The sequence below is a fragment of the Eumetopias jubatus genome, unplaced genomic scaffold (genome assembly GCF_037043125.1).
Source record: "Eumetopias jubatus isolate StellerSeaLion01/CBP00866 unplaced genomic scaffold, mEumJub1_p1.0 scaffold_14, whole genome shotgun sequence".
Classification (NCBI taxonomy): domain Eukaryota; kingdom Metazoa; phylum Chordata; class Mammalia; order Carnivora; family Otariidae; genus Eumetopias; species Eumetopias jubatus.
Genome location: NW_028274820.1, coordinates 32,847,741 through 32,868,742, shown reverse-complemented (window position 1 = coordinate 32,868,742; position 21,002 = coordinate 32,847,741). Strand labels below are relative to the sequence as shown.

General features: G+C 40.7%; 1 protein-coding gene across 4 annotated transcripts in view; it reads left to right on the top strand.

Annotated features, from left to right (window-relative positions):
• ABCB4 (ATP binding cassette subfamily B member 4) overlaps window positions 1–21,002 on the top strand; it is a 75,782-nt gene that overhangs the window by 30,717 nt on the left and 24,063 nt on the right. For 2 of the 4 annotated variants that reach the window (XM_028118282.2, XM_028118333.2), the window contains exons 13-19: window positions 884–1,087; window positions 1,432–1,602; window positions 8,714–8,875; window positions 14,210–14,386; window positions 17,114–17,260; window positions 18,175–18,279; window positions 20,142–20,219. In XM_028118282.2, coding sequence (XP_027974083.2) covers window positions 884–1,087; window positions 1,432–1,602; window positions 8,714–8,875; window positions 14,210–14,386; window positions 17,114–17,260; window positions 18,175–18,279; window positions 20,142–20,219 — 1,044 coding nt within the window. The remainder of the gene's footprint in view (window positions 1–883; window positions 1,088–1,431; window positions 1,603–8,713; window positions 8,876–14,209; window positions 14,387–17,113; window positions 17,261–18,174; window positions 18,280–20,141; window positions 20,220–21,002) is intronic. The other 2 variants (XM_088018624.1, XM_028118299.2) reach the window with 1 other exon arrangement.

The following is a 21,002-nucleotide window of genomic DNA, read 5'->3' as shown; positions in this document are numbered from 1 at the left end:
GGGAGGCCTGCTTCTCCCTCTCCCACTCCCCCTGCTTGTGTTCCCTCTCTTGCTGTATCTCTCTCTCTCAAATAAATAAAATCTTAAAAAAAAAAATGCATCTGTAAAAATTTTCAAGAAATGTTCAGCCTCATTTATAAATATTTACAAAACAAAGCAAATATAAGGTACCAGTTTGCACTTATTAATTAGAAAAAACAAATTAAAATTATAAGACCTAGAGCTGGTAAATTGCAAAAAAGCAGATACATTTATTTATTTTTGCTGACACTATAAATTACTAAACTCTTTTTAGAGTATTGTTTATTCAGTCTTTATCCAGCAAATAATAAATACCCAACATCCACCTGGCATTGTACAGGTAAGCAATTGTTATCAGAGAAATAAAAAGAAATCATACTCTTCAACCTGATAACTCTCTACTTTTACAATGATATTCTTTCAAGTTCCTTGAAAGAAGTCAAATATCTAGCAGGTGGGAAATGCTAAAATAAATTATGGTATATTACATCTAGTAAAAAATCACAATACCATCAAAATGATATGTAGACTATGTAGGTAAATGGACATTTTTATTCAAATTTAAATAGTGAAAAGGAAAAAATAATAGTATGCCAAAAATATATAACCTAGTTTCGCTTATGGAGAATAATCCAACCATGAAAAAACTTATGTGTAAGATAATAAATATGCTTTTCATTTCTATTCTTGCTCATTGCTGTTTGTTTCTAATTCTCATTTCTAACCATTTGTAGCCACAAAAATAAGTTAAATAAGTTAATAAGCTAAATGTTAGCTAAGACTTTTTGTATCAAATTAGAGTCTTGATGCTTTAGATGTCAGATGGTTTAAAATATTTAATGGAAATATTTCTTTCTTTCAGATTAACATTGATGGGCAGGATATTAGGACCTTTAATGTAAGGTATCTCAGGGAAATCATTGGAGTGGTGAGTCAGGAGCCAGTGTTATTTTCTACCACAATTGCTGAAAATATTCGTTATGGCCGTGGAAACATCACCATGGATGAGATAAAGAAAGCTGTTAAAGAGGCCAATGCCTATGACTTTATCATGAAACTACCACAGGTAAAGGCTCTGTTAATATAGTTGCCCTTGGAATTTGAATTTGACTTCATGCGAGCAAGTTCTTTCTTCAAAGTTTAAGCTAAGAATGTTTGAGATGCAAGGTTGTTCAACTTTCCTTAGGCAAAGTCCCTTGCATTATTCAGTTGGAGTTGTAAGGAGTTCGGCCTGGTACAGGAGTCACGGTAGTAGTTTTTTAGAATTCAGTATTCATTGATTTTATTATAATTTAGGACTCATTACCATAGTCAAAATGAAGCTCCACGTCATCTTCATGAATTTCAAGACTCCAGAGCCTTTTCTGTTTAAACTATATCAGGCGTTCCTTCATGTTTTCTGTGTTGTAGAAATTCGACACCCTGGTTGGAGACAGAGGGGCCCAGCTGAGTGGTGGACAGAAGCAGAGAATCGCCATCGCTCGGGCCCTGGTGCGCAACCCCAAGATCCTCCTGCTGGACGAGGCCACATCAGCCCTGGACACTGAAAGCGAAGCAGAGGTACAGGCAGCCCTGGATAAGGTCAGTCAACCCGAAACATCTGAAGGACCAGCACACTGAAGCTTTATTGGAAATTCTTGCTGATGCTTTGTGCCTCTAGACTGAAAAACATAAACATGAGAGCAAGTGAAGCTCTCTCCTGGGGCTTTATTGATTTCCCTTTTCTGTCAGGTCACAAGGCAAAGAGAGGTAGATGGCCCATTAACCAGCTTGCTCTTACGAAAGTGCACGGGGCTCAAATCAGGCATATGCAGAGAGCCACTTAGCGCTGTTTACTTCTTGCTCAGAGGCTATTGCTTTGATCAAAAGTAGTCATGTTAAAAAAAAAAAAAGTCGTGTTAAAATGTCCAAAGAAAAATCTGGTTACGCAGACACTGGTCCAATGGAAAAACAGCTCAAACTACTTGCCTTATTCTGTGGGTAGGCAGTACCATTATCTTTATTCATGAAGGCGAAAGGAAGGCAAAAGGAAGTAAAGTTCAATTTGTGTGTTTGTCTAAGCATGTAAATAAGTGACACATTTTAAGGATGTGAGCTCAGATGCCCAGCTCTGGTATTTCTGAATCTCTCACTGTTGGTTTTCAAAGCTGAAGCTTCACAGGAAGAACCTTATGTTGGGACACTCTTGTGGTCACTGCTGATGTCATCTGTACTAACGACCCAGGATAATAAGCAGAGTCAGAGGCACCGTATCAGTGGGTCTCAAAAACATAAATATCACAAATGTATTTGGTTTCAGAAAGCTTAGTAATCAAGTGTGCCAGTGACTTCACAGCTTCTATCCAAACTACCTCTTGCAATTTTAGAGATAAGCTGTATGAATCTTATTTTTTCAGGAAAACTTACACCTGAATCCTAAGTAAACACTGTGTGTGCTATAAACTGTAGTTAATCAATGTTTCACGGTTCATCAGATGAACATTTTGGCTTATTTTATGTAATTTAATCTAATAATGATTAATGAGATGATAGTTATTACTCACAAATTCTTGCACCGAATTTTATTGCTTTTATGTATGTTAAGTCTCAAGATTAAGGAACCAAAATATATACACAGGAAACTGGCATTTGGTTGGTTAATCAGGCATGACTTAAAGCAGGAAATTATTTTATTAAATGCATAAATTAAAACATAAAATTAACTTAAATGGGGATTCGTGTGTTGACATAGACTTTTTTAGGAGATGTCAGGTAGGATAAGAAAGATATTTATGGGGGGGAAGTCCCATTCATCCCTAAAACCTAGGTCCCAATACTTTCTAGGATACAAATACTCAATATATTAGCCCTTCATATGCTAAAAGAACAGAATTATTGGACATGTTATTTTTTTGTGATATGGATCCTATCAGAAAAATTGTAGTCTCGCAAGTTTTAATTCATAGTTAGACAAGTTACTTCATTCAATTTTAGAAATTGGGGTTCTCTAGGATTATGACCCACTTCCCAGCTGATAAACTTTTAGGTTTTAAAAATAGCTGATGAATCACTTATAATTTTTTTTTAATTTCTAAGAAAAGCCATCAGAAGCTTGGAGAGGGGTTAAGAGCATAGGCTTTGGTGCTAGACAGGCTGAGGCTAGAGTCCTGGCTCTGTCTCTTTCTAGCTGCATGATCTTGGGCAAATTAACCTCTCTCTTAGCCTGAGATCCTGCATAAGTAACTGGGGAGAGGGGGAGAAATAATGTCATAGGGTGATTGAAAAGATTAAATGAGTACTACATGTAAAGTTATTAGCACATGCCTTGCACACTGGGGAACACCGATGCTATTATTATGGTGACTGCCATTACTGTGATTATTAATTGTACTAATTGCAGAATTGGTTACCTATTGCTGCATAACCATCCCAAATTTGGACTTAAAACAATAATTCTGTGGATTGGCTGGGTGAATCTCCTGCTGTTTTCACCTGAGCATATGGATGCTTTTACCTGGAGGGCTGACTTAGCTAAAATAGTCCAAGATGGCCTTACTCCCATGCTGACTGTTGACTGGGCTTCTCATGTGGATTCTCATACTCATACTCATACAATAGGCTAGTGTGGCTACCTTCCACGGCCTTCTCAGAACTTTGTACCCAGAGGCAGAAGCTAGAAGACATCTAGAGGCTTAGACTCCAGAACTCACACAGTGGCACTTTGATCACATTCTGTTGGTCCCAGCAAGCCACAAGGCAGCCCAGACTGAAGGAGTGAGGAGACAGAGTCCACCTCTTGATGGGTGAGCTGTAAAGTGTCTGTGACCATATTTAACCTTCCACAACACACTCTCTCTCACAATTACTCACCCTTCTCCCATGTGCAAGATAAGTTCACCTCTTCCCAGTACCCTCAAAATTTTCATGCAGCTATGACATCAGGTTCAAAGTCCAGTACCTGAAGATCTGTATGGGGTCCAGATATGGATTGATTCTTCATGTTATGCTCATCTTGGTCCAGAGATCTGTGAACTCAAGAGACAAGTTGTCTTCTACACACACCCCCAACATGCAATGTTGATGCAAGAACAGGATAATAATAGTCACTCCCATTCAAATATTAGAACAGGAAGCACAGAGCAGTTACTGGTCCAGAGCAATTCTGAAGTGCAGTCAGGTGCATGTAGCCAGTTACCCCACCGCTCCAGGGAAAGGGAATGTTCCTTGATTAAGGCCCAGTCCCACCTCCAACAGTGGAGTGGTCTCCTTGGGTTTGGACTCCACCCCCTGGGCTCTTAGATCCTCTCTCTGGGAGGTCTTTCCTTTGCAATAAGAAATGGCCTGTGTCTGCAGCTGAGTAGCTTTCTCAGCATGCTTTCTGTCCATAGAAATTTGAGACCTGCAGACCTCTTTACATTTTGAATTTTCTCAGTCTCTTTCAGTCCAAGCTGGTAGATATTCTTAAAGACTGTGAGTTTGCGTGGAATCCGACCATGGCTCACTCAAGCCCCAAAAGCTACATCTCTAAGTTTTTTCCAAAATGAACCTCTCTCTACTTTGGCCCACGTGTCAAGCTCCCATGAGAAAACCCTTACTTAAGAGTCTCCAAAGCCCTTTTATGTAGCTGTGGGTGTGTACGAGAACCTGCCTTAAATGTCTCAGAGATTTTAACCAAAAAGTCTTCTACTCACACACTGATTGAATCTTTGGCTTCACGTTACTGGATGACTACCAATTCATTCCCCAACCAAGCAGGTAGTGGGTCTTCTATGTTTCCTCTAGATTCACCGTGCAAGCCAAATAGCTCCTTCTTAAGCTCACCATTCTCTTCCCGTACTTTGAAACATAGAGCCAGTGGAATCCCATTGGCACTTTAAACATTCTATTTAGAGATCTCTGGAATCTTCGTAGCCTGATGTACAAGTTCAGTAGATTAAATACCTTTCTTTCAAGTGACTGCAGAACACACTCTTTTCCAGGTATTCCAAGGTAATATAATGCAGGCAACCCTCTCTCCAGGTACCAGTAGCAAAGTCCTTACTTTTCTTCCAGTCTTCACTAACAAGATTTCTGCATCAGTTGCTTTAAGTCAAAACTTGGTGAGACGGCTGGTGTTGTTCCTCTGTTGGTTTGCCTAGTCTCCCTTAGGCAGCTACTTTCAGCTCAGGCTCTGCTGGGCTGGAACGTTCAAGATGGCCTCACTCTCGGGCCTGGCAATTGGTAATGGCTGTTGCCTGAGGAAGCTCAGTTCTGCCCATGAGGCTTCTCATCTTCCAGTAGATTAGACAAGCTTCCTTTTACTGTGATTTCAAGGTAGCAAACTCACAAATGTAAGGCCTCTTGAAGCCCAGGTTCTGGAAATTGCCAAGTGTCAATTCCTTCACATTCTTTTGATCAAAACAAGTCACAAGGCCTGCCCAGATCTGAGAAGTTGGAGAAATAGACTCCCCCTCTGGATGGGAGTGTTTGTGGCCATGTTTAATGTACCATGGTTGCTGTGAATACTTTATAATCTACATAATCAACTCCATACTTTGCAAGATAACTAAGCTGATCTATTTTGCAGACAATAAATCATATCTTTAAAAGGGAAATCCTCCATTACTGCACTTCCCTCAATGATACTAGTCAGTCACTTGGGCCAGTCATTCTAAGGTACAAACAAACTATATTTTAACAATGATAAGTTGAATTTCGTAATTTATTATTTTTCCTCTGAGAGGCATAAGGATATGGTGCTATTATATCTATTGTTGTTCTTCCCTGATTACCTATTCTGTAAGAATAATATTTTTCTTTTGTGTATCCTTTATACATTTATCAGTACCTCACGTGTGACACCAACTTGTCGTAGTTATTTATTTACTTATATGCCTCCTCTCTCCTAGAAAGGATAAATCCTCTAAGAGGCAGAATTAATAAATGGTTCATGTTTATATCTTTTTTTTAAGTATGTTCTGTGCCCAACATGGGGCTTCAACTCAGGACCCTGAGATCAAGAGTCAGGTGCTCTACCAACTGAGCCAGCCAGGTGCCCCTGTGTTTATATCTTTTTAACACTTAATCAGTGCCTTGCACGTAGTAGATTCTAAATAAATATTTACTGAATTGATTACCATGGTCCAGCTCAATGAAATAATACATGTCTACATAAAAAAAAATTTTTTAAGGACCATATCAGCTGTTGATTCAATAGAGAGCAAATATTTGTCAAAACAAACAATAGGTTTTTCCATATAAGATCTTAAAAAATACAAATGCAGATTTGTTATTTTGATTTTTTAAAGAAAGTCAATAATCAAAAAGTTTCATACCTATATGACTCTCCTACTCACAGTGTTACCATACTGGAGGGGCAAGAGAAAAATAAAACTAGCCTCCATGTGATTTTATCAAATGATTCCAAAGGTTTCATGTTATACTCCCCCCTGTCCCTTTCCCTCAGAAGTTCCAGAAAGGCTAATGGATTAGTACTCCCTTTGTTTGGACCTGCCTTTTATCCCTGCACATCCAACATTCGCAGAAGATCCACGTTAAGATTCTTAACAGCTGGTGTCCTTGAATGTAGGATATTTATTTGCCAATATTTTTTCATCATTGGAACATTGGAGAGTTCTGAAAACAAACAAACAAACAAACAAAAAAAACCTCTTCATTTGAAATAACTACTCTGGCCAGAATTTCTTGGTCAAGGGTGACAGTTGCTAACTTTTAAATTCACCAATACATCCTTTGTTTCTCCTGCATATCGATCATTTACTCACAAGTCTAACTGTAATTCCTCTGGGCTTTTTTTTAATGTTGACATAGTATCAACCTATGATTATCATAATGTTAATATAGTCACTGTTAACAATTTACTCATCACTATTAGTATCACGAATATGATTAGAATGATCAAATTATTTCCTACGTGCCTTACCATACATGGACCAAGCCATGCAACTTTCACATCTGTAAATATTTATGAATGCTTCTTTGGGGCCTGGGTACTAAAAATTGAACAGTCTGAAATGTTACCCAATAGAGCAATGCTCTAGTCTCTGTCTTTTTCTGTGGTTTAACTCTTTTATACTTAAACACAGTTGATGATGGTAATGTTAGTGTAAGGACTGACGGAGAAAGACCACATTATTTTTTTCCAAATGGCTACACAGTTGGCCCTGTACCATTTATTGTACAATCTATCCTTTTTCCTACCGGCAGACAATGCCATATTTATCATATACTAATTCTTAAATGTTGTATGTCTATTTCTGGACTCTATTTTAGTTTATTGATCAAGTTGCCTATTCATTGACAGCTTCCCCTGGATTCTACCATTTTAATTCCTATTTTAAGTAGCATTTTATGTATAATATCTGTTGGAGGTTTCCCCCTCTCGCTAACTTCTTTTTCAGAAATTTCATGGCTGCTCTTTGTTAAAAAAAATTGGGATATAATTCATATACTGTGAAGTTCATCCTTTTGAAATGTACAATTCACTGATTTTCAGTATATTCACAAGATTTTGCAACAATTACTGCTGTCTAATTGCAGAAGATTTTCATCATTCCCAAAGGAAACCTTGTACCCATTATCAGGTCACTCCCCATTCCATGCTCATCCCAGCCCTTGACAGTCACTAATCTACTTTCTGTCTCTATGGGTTTGCCTATTTTGGAAATTTCATATAAATGGAATCATACAATGCATGGTCTTCTGTAACTGGTTTCTTTCATTTAGTGTAATGTTTTCAAAGTCCATCCATATTCAAGCATGCATGAGAATGTCATTCCTTTTTATTCCGTTGCATGGATGTACTTCATTTTGTTTAATCCCTTGATTAACTGATGAACATGGGGATTGTTCCCACTTTTTGGTTATTATGAATCCTAGCTGTCATTTTTAATTTGCATTTTAACTACTTAGGGGAATTAAGCTCTCCTCTAATAACCATCCTAATGACATTGTTTTATTGCCTTGGAATAGGAGTGCTCTTAAAAAGCTATAGCCTAAGAGAGCCAATGAGTATCAAAAAGAATAACCTTTATTAATGATATAAATAATTTGATGAGCATTTTCCAGGGTTTAAATGCCCATTGATAAACCCACCAAGCCAACATGTGAGTTCACAGAACTACCTAACGGGATGATTTGTAGATTTTAGCAGGCATAAAACTCACCTGGGGCACCTGTTAAAAAGCAAAGGTATTGGCCCCACTCCAGAGATAGTGATGCAGATGGTCCCTGAATTATTATTTAAACCATCCTGATCCCCAAGTACATTTTCATCTGAACTGCCTGCGTGCAGCCCATCAGAATTACAGCTGAAATCAGGCTCCTCCAAAGAAACCCTACAGGAGTGCCCCGGAGAAGGCTGCACTTGACAACAGTTCTACTAACAGATCACTGCTGAAGCTCTAGCCTGCCATATAACCGGCAAGGAAGGCTCCTCAGACAAGTATGAAAACACTTGAGAAGGGTCAGACCTTCTCTTGGTTTTCTTGGGTAAGCCTCCACCACCGTGAGCCTCCCAAATTATCCATCCTCGTACCGGAGAGGTTGGCCTCCTTTCTGGTCCAGAACTCAAGCCTTACCTTAGCCTTCCATAGATGAGACTCCCCGTCCCACAGGGGAACCGGCTCTCATCAGCTGCAAGCACGTGCATCCACGTGCTGACCCGTGCATGCACCTTGTAACCCTGCTGCGTCGCGTCCGTCCTCCCTTTCAGGCCAGAGAAGGCCGGACCACCATTGTGATAGCCCATCGACTGTCCACGATCCGAAATGCAGACGTAATCGCGGGGTTTGAGGATGGTGTCATTGTGGAGCAAGGAAGCCACCGGGAGCTGATGAAGAAGGAAGGCGTGTACTTCAGGCTTGTTAACATGCAGGTATGTGCGCCCCAGGATTTTGTTTTCAGCTTCTCAATAGAGTGTTCTTTATATTATTAAAACATCAGGCAGCTAATGCCATGCTGAGAAATAGAAAACTTCAGGAAGATACCGAAAATGTACATCTGAGACTTGAATTCGGAATCGGCCAAAGAATCCTGAAAGAGAGAAAAGTGAGGGAGGAGGAAAGTAAAGGAAGACCTCAAAAACATTTCGAATTTATTCCTCAGGACAGAGATCCTTAATTGCCCCGAGGAATGTGTTCAAGCTAGCAGGTCCTTTCCACTATGAGATTAGGGACCATCAGAGAAGTGGCAGGAGCAGAAGGGCAATGCCAGGATCTCCAGTCGTTGGAGGAGGTCCTGTGTGATTTTAAAACGCTTCTTAGATGATCCTAACAAAACCAGCAACAAGAGTCATGACCTAAGGAAGTGAATAGTGTGGTCTTCTTTTTCAAAAAAAATCGTTCACTCTAGTTCCTAAAACAGGGTTACTATTGATAATTATTGGTTTGTATTACTATTGTATATGCTTACTTGTGCAACTTTACAGAATAATTAACCTAGAAATATTTTTTCTATAAACGTGATTCTTAAAGCGAATGTATATATATCTATAAATATAACTATTATGTACATGGATATTTTGTTTTTTTCTTAACATTTCAGATATATCATCCAGATGCTAACATTTTATTTCATTTTTTAAAAGATTTGTTTATTTATTTATTTATTTATTTATTTATTTATTTATTTATTTATTTGCTAGAGACAGCAAGAGAGGGAACATAAGTGGGGGGAGTGGGAGAGGGAGACGCAGGCTTCCTGCCGAGCAGGGAGCCCAATGTGGGGCTCGATCCCAGGACCCTGAGATCATGACCTGAGCCGAAGGCAGACACTTAACAACTGAGCCACCCAGGCGTCCCAGATGCTAACATTTTAATGGGTACTCATCAGTCCATTATATTAATGTGTAATAAATTGCTTAGTGATATCTCTAAAGTTGGATACTTGGTTTATTTCCAGTATTTCTCTAAAATTTTATTTATTTATTTGAGGAAGAGAGAGAGAAAGTGTGCGTGTGCAAGCACAAGCGTGGGGGGGGCAAAGGAAGGGGCAGAGAATCTCCAGCAGACTCCCCACTGAGCACAGAGCCCCACACAGGCTCAATCTCACGACCCGGGGATCATGACCTGAGCTGAAATCAAGGGTCGGACACTTAACTGAGCCAACCAGGCGCGCCTATTCCTCTATTTTAAATATGTTTCCTCCGCTATCCAAAAGTAGAATGTTCCTATAAAACCTTTCATAGGCCAAAATTGTGTAAAGCAAAGAAGAAATTACCATTAATTTACATGGAAAAAAACTGTGAGCATTCCCAGACCCCAAAAATAACTTCTCTCCGGCTTTTCTGATACCGTAGGACAGATTTTGCTAACGGGTACACAAAACAAATCGACATAAAGCACAGAGGCTCAGAGACACAGCGCAAAGCTCTGGCCGACAGGTGCTGAGATGCTAAGTGTCATCTGGGAAGGAGCTTGGCGGTGCTGCTTTCCACGTGCATGCGCGAGGCACGCGCCCTCTCTGGCGGCCGAACTAAGGCTGAACGCTATTTTCACTCTTAGCCTTTTTTCGTAAGACTGAAAATCCTCTTCAGATTTCTTTTTGTTAGTGAAGACAGGTACTAATGTAGGTTTTTTGTAAAAGTAAAGCTGCATAACGTGAACTTTCAAAAAAAGCAGGGAATACTTATATTACCCCTTGGAAATGTGGTTCCAAAAAAGCTGAGTCAAAACTTGGCTTTGTTTTCTGACAAGTAACTTCTCTGAGCCTTAGTGTCCACATTTAAAACACTAAATCTACCATGCAAGCTTGTTATAAGGTGAAGAAATAAGCATCTGAATATGCTTTAAAAAAAACACTTTAAAAAAGGGTTAATTTTATGGTATGTGAAATGTTTTAATAAACTTATTTTTTTAAAAAAAGCATCTGACGGGCGCCTGGGTGGCTCATTTGGTTAAGTGACTGCCTTCAGCTCAGGTCATGATCCTGGAGTCCTGGGATCGAGTCCCACATCGGGCTTCCTGCTCAGCAGGGAGGCTGCTTCTCCCTCTGACCCTCTTCCCTCTCGTGCTTTCTATCTCTCATTCTCTCTCTCTCTCAAATAAATAAATAAAATCTTTTTTAAAAAAAGCATCTGACACAAAATAGATGCATGATACATAATTAGTTACTGAAAATTTCAAAGTCCCCAGAGTGAAACTACCACATGAAATGATGGAAAATCTTGTAACTCCTGCTTCAATTTACCAGAGAATGTTTTCTGGGAGGAGGGGAGTAATTATAGTGTTTTTACTAGTTGCTTCTATATGGCCTAGCCATCACAGGATCTTTATCATTTCCCTCATTTAAAAAAATAAGTATAATGTTCCTTTAACTCAGTTTTAGTTTTCATTTTATTAATGGTTCCTACGGCTGTGTGGTTTTGCCTATGAAGACTACCTCAAATGAGGTAACCATGTTCTCCCCTGGCTGGCAGCTTCTGTGCCCCGTAAAGAATGACCTTCCATTCCCACTGGCACTTAGGCTGGGAGGCCGCCAAGGGGGATAAGGAGAGCTCTGACCTTTCTATATCGTATTCCATAGCCCTTCTTTCCTAGGAAAAGTCGTACAATTGAAGATTGAACAGTGTCCTGTGATAGATGAGGCTTGTCACCAACTAATCCGTGGTTTCAGCAAGTCCTTGCTTGTTCAGCTCAAGATGACCACTCATGCTTCCACCAGCTCTGGCAAATTCTATGAATCTTAGTCCCCTTGAACTTCTCCACCTTGGCACTCTCACATTTCCCACTTCTGGGTTTGGCTTTGCCTCACCACCTATTTGTTGGTGCTGGTGCAGAGATGGAGGAAAGAGCCGCAGGGAGCCTGGGTGTTCACTAAATGCTAATGCCAATGTGCTGCTTTTTCTTCCAGTTCCAAAGACCAACCAATCTATGGTCAAAAAACCTTGTCTCGGTTTTGTTTCTAAGTAGAAAGGTCCTTGCTTTTTCATTAGGTAGACTGGTGGCTCTTGGTTGTTGCTTTCAAATGTATTTTAATTTTTTCCTGATTATAAATGTCATGCATTCTGATTTTTAAAAATCCAAGCATTAAAAAAAAAAACCTCAAACATGACTATCTTAGAAATTTGAGAGATTCCCATAATCCAAACCCCTGTTGATAGCCACTAACAGACACTTGGTATTTATTTTCCATCTTTGCTAGTCTAAAAGAGCTAAACAGTATTTCCAGATTTCTTTCATTATTCATGAGATTGAGCATCTTTTCACGTGTTCATTGGCCATTTGTATTTTTTCCTCTGTTAAAGCATCTATTCCTATTTTAGGACATTTTTCTCTTGGGTTGTTCATGATATTGACTTATAAGAACTCCTTGCATAAAAAGGAAATATACTCTTGCATGTATTGGAGATATTTTTCCTGCTTTTCTCTCTCTCTCTCTTTTTTTTTTAAGAGGGAAGGGGGAGAGAGAAAGCACCCATGCGCGTACACACACATGCGCACACTTGAGGGTGAGGGGCAGAGGGAGAGGCAGAATCTCAGACTCCCCACTGAGTGCGGAACCTGTCACAAATTCTATCCCACGACCCTGAGATCATGACCTGAGCAGATATCAAGAGTCAGACGCTTAACTGAGCCACCCTGGTGCCCCCCTGCTTTGTTCTTTTAATTTTGCTTTACAGTTTGGCTACCATAAAACTTTAAAATCGTATGTAATTATATTATTTTTTCCCTTCATGTGTTCAGGATGTGGAGCTGTTCTTAGAAAGGATATTCACCCATACTTTCAAGATTTGTTTTACTTTTTATAATTAAATATTTGGACCAGCTGAGGTATATTCAGGTGTAAGAAATAAGGGCTATTTGGTTTTAAATAAATACTTTTCATCACCTGTTAAAGTGGCCATCTTGACTTTGGAGCTCAGTGACCACAGCACCCACCAAGTGAGGGCTTTAGGTAAGGCACAGAAAAAAATATGGGAGAGAGAAAGGAATTGTTCATTTGGTCACAGAAGGCTAAAATCATAGCGGGCTTACTGGGAGAACTGTCCGTTGAGACACCCTTTGATGGCATGGAGATGACAAAAGGAGGAGAAAAGGTGTTCAAAGACGTGGTCCAGTTTGACTTGCCATGAGCTAGAGTTTGGGGGAGCCAGGCTTGAGCGTGTGGTGGGGACCTATGGAAGATTTTTTGAGCTGGGATGTGATTTGAGCAGAACTGTCCTTTAGGAAAATTAATCTGGCAGCGGTGTGGGAATGGATGGAAGTGAGGATGCAGCGATCAGTTAGAAGACTAAGGTTTTAGGTTGGGTTGCGTTGGGAGATGGTATGAAATAGTTCCAGTGAGAAGCAAGCAGGGAAGTCCACCACGCAGAACATATCACTTGAACCACAGTTCAAGGCACATGAGAGATGTTTTGTCGGGTATTGAAAGCACAGCTGGAAAGCTAGGATCGGATGATACACAGAGCTCTGGAGAGGGCGCTGTAGGTGCAGTAAGGCACTTGTCATAGCATTGGGTTTGGGGACAGGACCTGAAGAAGAGGAGCAAAAACGTGACAATACTACAGTAACTCAGGTCCTAGATAAACCATTAAGAGGTTTAGACTCAAAGTTAGACTCCAGCATCGTTGGCTTGATGTTCCTCACCAGACATTAAGCCAGAGGTTGGAAAATTACCCTTCCCCTGGCCCCTTTAAGGAGAGAATTGATCCCAATGCAGGCAATGAGGCTTAGCCTGCAGGAGGGGTCACCTGGGGTGAGGTGAGTCTGAGCGGGATATAAGGAAGAAAATGAATGCACTTGGCCAGTCAAGGAAAGCAGTTTAATTGCCTCCCATGGGGAGTGACCAGCTTTTCCTTGGTTGTAGCTTTAAAAATGAGCCCTCAGTAATACTTCTATTTATTCTTCTTCCCTCTGGTGGTGGTTAGGACTTGTTTCCTGCATTCCCGAGTGCAGAGAAAATTCCTACGTACCTGTTAGATGATGGAAAATTTGCCTTTTAATTTTTAGGAAACAACTTTTATTCTCCAAATTTTATATGGTTCAAATGAAATTTAACCTTTATGTTCTTTTTAACCTTTACCACAGCTTCTCTGTGTTGAAACACTTCTTTACAGTGTTCGAGCTAATCTTGATTGAGAAGCTGTTAGGGAATCGACAAGACAAGCCATGGCACATGTGATATTCAAAATGGCTTTATGGGTCTAACCTTGGAGGTTATATCCATCTGGAGACACACACGTGCACAACTTAACATTTTCTTCTTTCAGACATCAGGAAACCAGATCCAATCAGGAGAATTTGACCTTGAAATAAATAATGAAAACGCTGCAGCAGGTATGGCTCCAAGTGGCTGGAAATCTCGCATATTTAGGAATTCTACTCATAAAAGCCTTAGGAATTCACGGAAGTATCAGAATGACCTTGATGTGGAAACCGAAGAACTTGTAAGTTGTTTTTCACTTAAATCTTTTATGGTAGAGTTTTGCTGTTGAAATTCTTACATTTGCAAATATATTGCAGGCACAGACAATTCCTACTCTGAATGATACCCTTTTTGGAAAAAAGGAAATTTCAACTTTTAAATGCAATTGACAATGAATTAAAATCAATTCCAATTAAAAGTGGATTTCCAGGGGTGGGGGAGGAATAGATCCAGAAATGTAGCTTTGTGTTTAGATGCTTAAAAGTAGACTTCTAGTTTGCTTTTCAGAGTCCATAGTCTCTCATGGTTCGGTTCTAGAGGGGAGAAGCGTGGGGGGATGGGTTAGCCTGGTGATGGGTATTAAAGAGGGCACGTTCTGCATGGAGCACTGGGTGTTATATGCAAACAATGAATCATGGAACACTACATCAAAAACTAATGATGTATGGTGATTAACACAACATAAAAAATACTAAAAAGAAGTAAAACTTTTATTGGGCAAAAAAAAAGTAGACATTCCATTCATCTTTGAGATCCAGAGATAACGCTACAGTAAAAGGTCCTGATATTTACATTCTATTAGGAAGGATTACCTCTGATGGTCTATGCTGAAAAGCCAGAAAAACATCAGTTTAAACAGATTAAGAGTTTTTATTTCTCTTTCACCTAAGAAAGCCTTAGTGGTAAGCCCCCCAAGGCTGGTGTGGTGGTGTCTCCACAGTTCCCTTGGATTCAGGCTCCTTTCATTCTTATCTTCACTATGCTTGCTTGTGACTCCATCCTCAAGGATCTAAAAGGGCTCCTGAAGCTCCAGCCATAACAGCCACAGTCCAAGCAGCAGGAAGAAACAAAGATTTTCTAGAAGTTCCCAGACAATACTTTTACTTACATGTCACTGGCCATAACTTAATCCCATGGCCATACCTAGCTACAAGGGAGGGTAAAAAAAAAATCTAATCTTTTTACTCTATGCATTGCCACTCTGAATTAGATTGGAATTCTCTTAGAAGGGCAGAATGTCCAAAAATAGCAAAATTGTATGTTCTTTAACACTTTCCATCTGAAGACTTGTGGTATCATTAATTCAAGTTAATAGAAACTTTTATAATTGTGAGGGAATCCATTCTAAGAGAAGGTATTTTCTTATTTTAAGAAATTGAAAATACATTTGGATGTTACTTGATAAATGTGGTTTATTTTTACTCCTGTGTTGGCCTGAAGAAACTAATCCTGCTGAGAGTTGATTGCATCTGTTTTTCTCTGCCCACAGTATTATTTACTGTAGAAGTTACAAGGGCTCTCTTAGAGGTCTTAATCTTGGTATATTTATGGAAAGAAGAACAGCAATTACACTATCGTGAAGTTACTTTATCTTAAGATAAAGAATTCCAACCTACCCCCCTTTGGGCCATGGAAGTATCCACTTTTTATTTTCTCGTTTATCTTCAGAGCTATGCTGCTAAGTCTTTAGGGTCTGGCATTTGAGAGGACCACTTCTCTTGAAGAATTGCACAGAGAAGAGGGGGAGGCAGAAAATGCCACAATCAACAAGATTGTCCCAAGTACCATCAGAGAGGGTTTGACAACGTGTCCAAGGAGAGGGAGAAATTAAGCCTGATGAGAGGGACCTGGGGAGACCTGTTTGTGTTAAAGAGAGTAGTCTGAGGAAAAGGTTCATTTATCAGGCTGGAGACTAGGACTTAAAGATAACGTTAACTAGGGAATAAAATAAAATGAAAGAAAAGAAATGAAAGAAAAATAAAAAAGAAAAGAAAAGAAAACACAAGGAAAATACAAAGAAAAGAGAAGAGGAGAAAATACAAAGAAAATGGGTGGCTTGAAAAAAAAGAGCTGAGAAGAACCTACCACTATGTGCTCTGTTTCATAGAGACCCAAACGTGATCTCTGTAAATGACCATAAAGCTATGGGATTCCATAGGCACTTTTTGTATCTAGTTTAATTCTAAAGGAGAATATTCTGACTATAGAGGTAGTTTATGTGACTTAAATCCTTCATGTTTGAGAAGACGTTGAGTTCGACATTTGCTGAGAATCTGGTATGTGCCAGGTTTTGGGATAGTTTCTAGGGATATAAAGACATACCCTCTTCACCTTTAAGAACAAAACTCATATTTTAGAAGGAGGCATGTAAATACATAAGAAAAAAAAATCACAAAACGAGCTAAGCTTTGAAATAGGAGAAGCCTGCCAAGGAACAGTGATAAAAGAAAATGGGCATAATTAAGTTGATTTTGTGAGTGAGGACCATGTCCCAGAAAAAGGTAGCACTGGATGGGGTTCTGGGGGTGAGGAGACCAGGCCCGTGTTCTCAGGTTAACTATGGTGTCCCACATTTGTAAGGACCTTTATCCATCTGTTCATGGGTATTGTTTCCTTTGACCCCAACATCATCCCTGAGTAGAGTTGCGACCTGAATCCCGGAGCATTTTGTCCTGCCTCGCCTCCCTCTGCTGAAGCTGGAACAGAGATGGGCCGATGACACCATGGAGACTGCTTCTCGGGTGAACAAATCTCCCTCAGCTTACGCCGAGTAATCAGTGGCCCTTGTTAGGATTTTATAACAGAATGTCTCACTCTTCAGTAGTTGGATGTAGACAGGTCATTCTCTGCACCTCGTCTGCAAGTTCTTTGAGGGCAATGCTGTCTTTGCACACTCTGGTAACTGTTGTGTCATCACCAGTTGGTCCTGATACATGTATATTTGTGTGCATGTGTGTGTGTGCTCTAGGAAGAAAATGTGCCACCGGCGTCTTTCCTGAAGGTCTTGAAATTGAATAAGACGGAATGGCCGTACTTTGTGGTCGGCACTTTGTGTGCCATTGCTAACGGGGCGCTGCAGCCGGCGTTCTCCATCATATTCTCAGAAATGGTAGCGGTAAGTTTGCAGACATCGCTTAGCAGCTTGAATTAAATCCGTTCTCATCCCACCCTCACCACTTTGGAGTAAAGCAGCCTCAAATTAAAGTACGCCAAAATTTTAAATTCCCTTGTGAGGAAAGCTGTGAGGCAAAAGAAAAAGTAGCCTTTCAACCCATTCCAAGTTAGGATATTAATGATATTATAAGTCAAAATCACTGATGGAGGCATTTAATTATGTCTCTTCATTGGGGTGAAACTGGGGTCAGGCAATCATCCCCTTCCCACCTGTGGAGACAAGATGCATGCTCACAGCATGGCTGGGGGTGAAGGAAGGACAGGCTCAAGTCACAGCCTCTGAGAGGCCAGGTGCTCGGCACAGGCTGGACTGCCACTTCCCAGCTGTGCAAAACTTGGGCTAGATGCTGTCCCTCCTTGTACCTCCGTTCCTTCGTCTCTAAAATAAACGTACCTCACAGAATGGCTGAGGATGGAAAGAGATTATATAGATAACTCTCAGGTGAAGCATTTAAGAGTGTCTGCTTTGAAGTAAGTATTCAAAAAGCAATAGCAAGTACATCATTGCTTGAGCAATCCTTCCAAGGCCTGGGGAGTCGGAGACCTAGAAGACTCAGACTATCCAATTATTAACTTCAATGGGGGATATTTATAGGAACTTACTAGAAACGATGTGAAAGTTCTGGATGTGGGTAGTGGTGAAGGTTGCACCACATTGTGAATGAACTTCATGCCACTGCATTGGATACTTAAAAATGGTTACAATGGTAAATTTTTTGTTGTAGATATATTACAATAACCCCCCCCACATGTTCAAAGCCTCGTGTTTCAATTGTGATGCTCAAGCCATTTTTTTATGGGAAGAGTGAACAGGATCATATAATCCAAGTAGGCATTTTTAATGTTCTTTTGTAGGTTTTTGGACCAGGGGATGATGAAGTGAAGCAGCAGAAATGCAACATGTTCTCATTGCTTTTTTTAGGTCTGGGAATTATTTCCTTTTTTACTTTCTTCCTTCAGGTGGGTACCTATGATTTCATCTTCTCATCAAGTCTACATTCTGTTAGAGAATATAAATTATCTATTAGCTAGATTTTCATTACTTATTAATACACATTAATTATCAGGTAATCAAAACCTAACAGAGCTTCCAAGTCTTAGATTGAAATGAATTGCAGGGACGCCTGGGTGGCTCAGATGGTTAAGCCTCTGCCTTCAGCTAAGGTCATGATCCCGGAGTCCTGGGATCGAGTCCCGCACGGGGCTCCCTGCTTAGTCGGGAGTCTGCTTCTCCCTCTGCTTGCCGCTCCCCCTGCTTATGCTCTCTGTCTCTCTCTCTGACAAATAAAAGCTTTAAAAAATGAATTGCAAATGCAGTGTGTGAGGCTCTTTTCAGAGAGCAGTGTCCCTAAGCGGAAGGATTTGTGACTTCCTTGTGTGCTAAATTCTATTACATTCCAGGTTTGCCCACAGCAAACATTGATTACAAAGGAAAAAAGAGACTTGAATTCATAGGAGAACAGAAGTTCCAGTTAAACTCATGATAAACCAGAAAAAAAAGGCAGTACAACAGTATTCTCTTTTCTGCTGTGACTCTGTATACAATATGAAGTAACTTCTCTGATTTCATCAAGGAGGCTTGATGGATGAAGTCTGTGAAAAAACATGTGTCCTCTTGCATTTAGACATTGTGGCCCTGGCCAGAGTGAACTAGTCAGCCCTGCTCTGTTCGTCCTCTTCAACCTAGACTCTTAGTACATTTCTTCTGTCTCTGTACCTCAGCACCACGCGGACCTTTCTAACCCCGTCCGTTAAGTCAGCAAAATGAGCTTTCCTAGCCCCGTCCAGCGTGCTTGTCTTCTGTCATTGTTGAACCAATGGTAAAAGCAAGGCAAGCATTTTATTCAGAAATCGTTGCCTTACTAGTAGCAGCTCAGGGCTGCAGTCCAGCCCCAGGCCTTGGTGTATTTAGGGAGTGGAGCTGGATTTATAAATGTGTTTTGGAGGCTGGGACAACGGTGGGATGATGCATATGATGGCGGTGCCCACACGGTCCTTGAGCGATGTGCCCGCCAAGGAAGGAAGAGACCAGAGGCGTCAGGCCAGTCTCTGGCACCTGGGGCTGACACCCCCCCAGGCTCTGAGCACCCGTCCTCCTGGTTTCATAAAGACTCCTCATGTGTCCTCCCCAGAACACACTCCCATACCTACACCAACACTCAGTGTGCCTGGAGGTTCTCGCCCATCCCAGGGGCCCTGGAAGCAGGCCTAGCTGTGGACATCTGGGCTGCTCTTCAGTTGGAACACGGTTTAGCTTAGAAAGAGGGAAATTTTCTGGCAGGGATGCTTGGGGATAAAGAATAGCCTAATTTTTCCCGAACCTGAGAGTAGGTGGAGCTGTGACAGAGAGCCAGCAAACTCATTTGGAACTTGTTACTACAGGCATCCTCCTTCCCTCTGCCCCCCCCTCTCCACTACGGGAGCCAAAATGTATCCCTGCACAGAGTTATATTCCTTCTGTTTTCGACTGCCTGAAGTATCAGGAACACACTGAGAGTTATAATTACGTATGGTATTGTTCTTACTGAGATGTTGTCCTTGAAAGTTTGGAAGAGGAAATAGATTTAGAATGTTTCCAAAGCCAGAACTGGACTTCTGTCAGGTTTCTGGTGTTAGGATTCTTTCTGCATGCTAATGATCGGGCAGTACATGAATTTGAAGTTGGGACTTGGAATTAGCGTGTGGTCGTAGACTTGTGTTACCTGAATAGCAGATTAATATGTAAATAACGTAAAAATCAATGTGAATATACCTGCTTCAGTCAGAATACTAATGATCAAAAAGGCACAATAGCTTTTTCCCACCCCACCCCCCCCAACCAGGGCTTCACGTTTGGGAAAGCTGGTGAGATCCTCACTACCAGGCTTCGCTCGTTGGCGTTTAGAGCAATGCTAAGACAGGTAGGTGTGCGCACTGGAGAATGCCTTCTGTTTGGATTTCCTTCACTTGAAGCCTGTTTCTGTTGTTCTGGGTGTGCTAGTTCATGTTCGTACCTGCCTGCCGCACCCATGCGTTCCTGCAGGGCCTGGCCAGCATCCAGCCCACTGTCCTAGTCTCTGGAACATCCAGAGTCTTCTCAGGGATCTCATGGGAGTAGGCTTGATTGAGATAGCTTGGAGGGGTTATTTTGCCACTATTTCTGTGCATGTGGATACTGTCCTTTCAAGGACCTGTAGCTCTTCTCTGGATTCTATGCAGGCCCTAGCAAGGCATTTGAGACTCCAGGATTCCTTTAAACAAAGGAAAAGGTGGTAGGTACTCTTCACGATTGACTATGCTAATGATTTTCCCCAATGTTGGTAACTCTTTTGGTTTTGTCTTATTTGAGCTCTGTTTTCATATTAATTCCTTTGTTAATTCACTCAGTCATTACCAACTATGTACTAGTGTGCTGGTAGCTGGGACTATAACATGCATTATCTACCCTATTGAGAAGTCCACAGTCTAGTGTGGAACGTGTGGGAAAATGTACAAATTTCAATTCTCTGTTTTTATAGAGGAGGCTTAAGAGAGGGCCAGAATATTATCTATGCCCTTCACAGGAGTTGATTATATTCCTGTTCACAAAAGAGCCCATAACAGTTATCCTATTTTGGGTAGGTCTGAGTTTACAAACTTTTTTCCGGTATCTTTTAAGTGTTGCTAGGTAGGGACAATTACTTTCTATGAAACTAAAAGATGCT